Source organism: Halyomorpha halys, unplaced genomic scaffold (genome assembly GCF_000696795.3).
Source record: "Halyomorpha halys isolate HHAL.00 unplaced genomic scaffold, Hhal_1.1 Scaffold1274.1, whole genome shotgun sequence".
NCBI classification, from domain to species: Eukaryota; Metazoa; Arthropoda; class Insecta; order Hemiptera; family Pentatomidae; genus Halyomorpha; species Halyomorpha halys.
Genome location: NW_027113193.1, coordinates 176,256 through 181,776, shown reverse-complemented (window position 1 = coordinate 181,776; position 5,521 = coordinate 176,256). Strand labels below are relative to the sequence as shown.

Sequence of the window (5,521 nt, the reverse complement as noted above, 5' to 3'; positions counted from 1 at the left end):
TAATGATATGTTAGAGGGTAAAAGAGGAGTCCTGAGAATGTATATCTTGATGCGCGGACATAAGATGAACATACGAAAAAAACATTGCATTAATCATTATTATTTTAAATTATGAATAAATGAATTATATATTAAAAAAACAAAAAAAAAACATTGGAAACATTTTTTTTAGTCTTAGAAAAATGATGTGCCTGGAAATAAAATATTTAAGATAAAACCGGGATTTATTGATTTTTTTTGTAATACCTAGACTGTCAATTAATTAATTTCAACAACCCTTTTTTTCAGGAGTTGCTGTTATATCGGCGACGAAGGAAAGAACGAAAAGGAACGCACAAGTTCCACAGGAACCCCAACCACAAGAGACCAGTGTTCCGAACCTCAGCACAAGTCCTTCACCGTTAGGAAGGTTCTTACAAGGGGTCTCGGGTAGAATTAGACACCGTTTGGAGAATCGCAACTTAACCTCAATCGATGCCCGCCCGCTATGGGGCCCGGTCTCAAGGATTAATCAGCAACAAACCGGACCTCTGGTGCTTGACGGGCTTCTAAGAAGGATAAATGAAAACTGGATTAGAAGATTTTCTGGTTCAAACACGACCGTTCCTTCCCGAAACCTTTTATTGCTAAGGGAACTGTTCCAACTAAGGAACGTAAGCAGCACGGATCAGCGAGCTAGGATAGATGGCTTAATTGACAGGTTTTTCTCAGATTTGAGGCAGAGATTATCAGGCTCAAACATGACTATTCCTTCGCAAAATCTCCAAGAGTTGAGAAACTTGATTCGCCAAAGGATCGAACAACATCGTAATAGGACTCAGCAAGGTTTGCAAGAACTACTGAGGAGGATCGAATCTCTCCTTAGACAGAGAATTGGAACGACTGTTCCAGGAAGGGTTCCCCCAAGTCTCCCTCAAACATCTGGAGGAGGCTCTGTCCCTTCCACAGGTTCCGGTTCCGGTTCAGGGTCAGGTTCTGGAGAATCAGGAGACCGGTCTGGTAGTGCGAGTTCTGGATCAGGCGAGAGCGGGACTTCTTCTTGATTCAAACCTTATGAGACCTTTTTAATATGTTTTATACAACTTAGTATAATGTTGTTTTAAGGGAAAGAAATACAGCTCATTAGATAAAAATTGTTTTGTTTATTTTGATAAGCCTCATCACATTGGTTCTATTTCTCTAGTTAACTAATGTAATAGGAAGAATTAAGCTCATATGGATACTATTTTCATCCTTGTTATTCGTTATCTTCTAAATGATAGCGCGATTAACTTTTTCCCTAAGCAAATCCTTAAAATGTAAAATATGGTACATACAATATCCAGGGCTAGATTGACCTCGTAGCAGAAGTAGCAAACGGAAAGAGGCCTGTGTCCTTTAGGGTCCAGCGACTAGTGCAGATTTTAAGATTGTAAAATTTTATTACAGCCTTAGCTACTGTTGAAGGATATTTTTGCTTTAAAGAATGTTTTTATAAAAATATATAACAACAAAAATCCCAAACCCTCCAATCCCACATCACCACCATTCTTCAAGGGTGTCAAAACTGGATGATTAAAATAAATTCCAATAAATCTCACCAAATCACATTTACCCTTCGTCGTAAACCCACGACCTCTTGTCCTACAGTATCCTTTAATAATCCCACTTATTCCTGTCGAACAGATCCGTTACTTAGGACTTCATCTGGACAAACGACTGACATGGAATCCTCATACAAGACTGAAAAGGATAGGAGACTGCTCGTCGATTCCGACTATTACAACATTTACTAGACAAACGGTCTAAATTGCCAATCCATTAAAAAGACTGATCTACATGACTATTATAAGGTCTATCTGTACATACGGAGTTGAGATTTGTGGCTCAACTAAACCATCAAATTCCTCCAGAATCCAATCCTAACAGTCCAAAATCCTTCGTGAAATCCTTTCTTTGTCATGAATCGACTTCATTACCTAATAGTCTTCCTAGGCATCTGAAAAGAAGATGGCCTCGAGATCTTCTCCTCTAGAAACGTTATTGGAGTTCTATCAATGGGTAGATTCTCTACATGTTTGTATGATGACATAGTATGTCACCTACATCAAATTTACTTGTTATTATTTTTATACAGTTGTAAATAACAATAAATAAATTATTAAAAATATCTTTATGAAAAATATTGAACCTGTTCGGGAGGTTCTTAGTATCTGCATTCTAGTCGAACCTTAAATACTTTTCCTGTTACCTTCCGAAGTTAATAATTGAAACCTTTCATAGTTTATATTTATGCATTTTTCATTAATAATAAAAATGTGAGGGAGCGCGGGTATCCCGGGGTAAGGCGCGTGGATACTAACTCCAACCACCTGAGTTCGAAGCCGGCTTGGCAGAAAATTGTTTTCTGTTACACTGTAGCCTTGAGTCAACTCCTGTGGATCTGCTAAGCCCCAGGAGGGCTCCCAGCCTGTTAAATTGGATAAAAATCAGGCAGTCGAGCGTGATTCTGACCAAATCACCTCCTTGCACAATAGTTGGTCTAGTAAACAGTACTTATTTACAAAGTTCTGAACCCCTGACCCTTCATGGGTCGTAGCGGTACAGATTTTATTTTTTTAATTTAATAAAAATGTGAAATGGTCAATTGTTTCAAATAAACAAAATTAAAAGTACTTTAGAGCCAGAAATTAAGAAAATCGGCATTTATGCCCAGACAGATTGTTTCAACGAGGATAAGACCTGGCTGATATTAATCCTTTAATGTCTATAAGGACCAAACTAAATTTTTTATCTCCTATTTGTTTCTGACTATATTAAGTCATAATTATACAAACATACATATTTTTCAAACTTTTTTTTTAATAGAGTTGGCATGGATGACCTGTAGATGACCATATGCACTCAGACACAATATTGAAAGATGGGTAATGGCTATAATTTTTCTAAAAATGCATATATTTATTGATAATTAAATTGAAATAAAATTTGAAAGAATAACAAAGTGTAAATCATACAGGCCAGTGAAATTTTAGAACGCGTTCAACGAGTCGATTCTTACATTTTTTACGATTAAAAAAAAAGTCCAAATGAAGCTATCTAGATGAACTGTGGCTGAAGATATCGACTTATTTCTTATAAATTCTCAAAGTTGTGTCACTTGTAGGGGGCAATATGCACTAGAGGTTCAAACACATTTAACTATGCGTTGACATGCCTAGTTTAATCGAATTCCCAACTGTCGATTTTTTCCAAAAAGTCGCTATACCTTTCCAGCCATATAAATATGTAATTTCAGTTACACTGAACGTGTTTTCCCTTTTCGTATTTGAGCTAGACTGTTCACACGCAGTCTTTTTTTATTTATTTATATAATGTAACTTTTCAGCTGTACATATATTTTTTAATTTTTTGGGAGGTTTGGGCCTTGGGAGCAGCGGTAGCAGCGTGGTAACGCGCCAGTCTACCAACCCACAGGTTGTCAGATCGAATACCCGGTCCCACCCGGGCTTTTTTCAAGCACAAAATAATGCAAAACTCACTGACAACCTTTCCCCGGGCATTTGTGAGGCCCGTTAGCCAATGGGTGGCACTAAAAAAAATAATCGTGGGAGTGAAGAAACCCACCCTGCGAACGTTAAGAAACGCGCGATGTATTAGTAAATGCATCGTGTAGAAATACGGTGTATTTACTAATACATCCCGCGAGGACTTAGGCCTCCATGGTCTGTTGCTCATAATAAATAAATAATAATAATAATTTCAGCTGTAAAAAATAATAAATACAATAAGAAAATATGTGGAACGTTTCATTTACACTTGAAAACTTGGAAAGGAACAACCCATTGGTGATACAATTTGTGATACAAGCATTAATTTAAATTAGAAGATCCCGCAGTCATTCTCTTTTCAGACGCCTCGGAGGATTATCAGGGATTGCTAAAGATGAGATGATGATTAAGAACTAATGGGTTAAGATGGGTAAGGAGTTTGGAATGAAAAGACGCATATCTGTTTTGGGTCAAATCTGCAACGAATGGGATGTTGAGGTCTTTGTGGATGAGTTTATTTGTAACGTAATAAGGAGTATCGAGGATTTAGGATTGCAAGGATTGGATGTGGGAGGAATTTGATGGTTTGGTTAAGTCCCAGAGCTCAATTCCATATGTCCAAATTGGTTTGATTATCGTAGTGAATAATAATTTTTTGTAGCGAATGGGAAGTTTAGAGCGTTTGTCAAGTAGATGTTGTAGCAATGGAAATCTACGAGCAGTTTCTAGTCGTTTCAGTCTTGTATGTTCTAAATTCCCAAGTAAGTCTCTTGTCAAGATGGAGGCCCAAGTATCTAATCTGTTCAACAGGTGTTAGGGGAGTATTTAGAAAGGATAGTGTTGGACAGGAGAGTAGAGGCTTACGACGGAGAGTAAAGGTGATCTGGTGGGATTTGTCAGGATTCATTTTGATTCTCCAGTTTTGATACCATTCTTCAATAGATACTATGTGTGTCTGTAGTGTTTGTGATGCATTAGTTGAGTCGTTGTTTACAGACAGTATACATGTGTCATCAGCGTATGTTGTTAGGACTGTGTTAGGGTGGGTTGGAAAGTCAGCTGTATAAACCGTATAAAGAATGGGACCTAAGATACTACCTTGAGAAACACCAGCGGACTGAGAAAAGAGTGATGAGTAGGCTAGGTTATGATTTACTTTAAAGGTTCTATCAGAGAGGTAGGAGCGGATTAAAAGTAAATATGTAGGGGGAAGGAATTGATGAAGTTTTTAGAGCAGACCTAGATGCTCGAATTCGAAACTTTTCACGACCGCAAAACTATCCCTTACTATATATTTCATGTATGGGTTAAAGAAACTAAAAACAAGATTGTGTGAATAAAACACATTAAATTGTTCCCTAAAGACGTAGCTACAATTTGTTAGAGAGAGAATAGGAGGAAAATTTAAGATCATGCGACAATTTCAGCTGTTTCCCCAAATATATTAAAATATTTTAATTATACAACCATATTATGAAATATTTAAGTTTGACCAACTCTTTTTGATATGGTTATGAGCAGTGGCGTAGCTTAGTAGGGGTGAGGGGGACGTCCCCTCCCCTCCAAAAATAATCATCATTTATTTTACAATGAATAATAATAATGTCTTGTAAAAATTTGAACCGTTTTATGAATTTTTTATTTGTAAGATATACAATACACTATAAATATGTTAAATTAAGTAAAATAAATAAGAGGGCAACAAAATATTTCTTTGTCCCCGGGCGACTGACACCCACGCTACGCCACTCATTGTAGGTCATTCCACAATTCTGGTGCTAATTCACTTACAGAGCTTTTAATAAATGCTTAACTATAGAAATTTGAATGGTTTTATTATTCTATCATTATCCTCCTTGAAGCTAACTACCCTTCTCGCTTTGAGGTTCTAATCATTAGTTTTCATCAAGTAATAAAATATATGAAAGGAATATGGTCCGGGTGCGATCAAAAAAACTCAAATAGTATATTTCTACTATTTGAGTTTTTTT

The 5,521-nt window shown here is 36.7% G+C and overlaps 1 protein-coding gene across 1 annotated transcript in view; it reads left to right on the top strand.

Moving 5' to 3' along the window:
- LOC106689071 (uncharacterized) overlaps window positions 1–1,127 on the top strand; it is a 4,226-nt gene extending 3,099 nt beyond the window's left edge. Inside the window, exon 2 of the mRNA XM_014433842.1 lies at window positions 289–1,127. Within this exon, the coding sequence (XP_014289328.1) occupies window positions 289–1,043 (755 nt within the window). The 3' untranslated portion in view covers window positions 1,044–1,127. The remainder of the gene's footprint in view (window positions 1–288) is intronic.
- The last annotated feature ends 4,394 nt before the right edge of the window (window positions 1,128–5,521 follow it).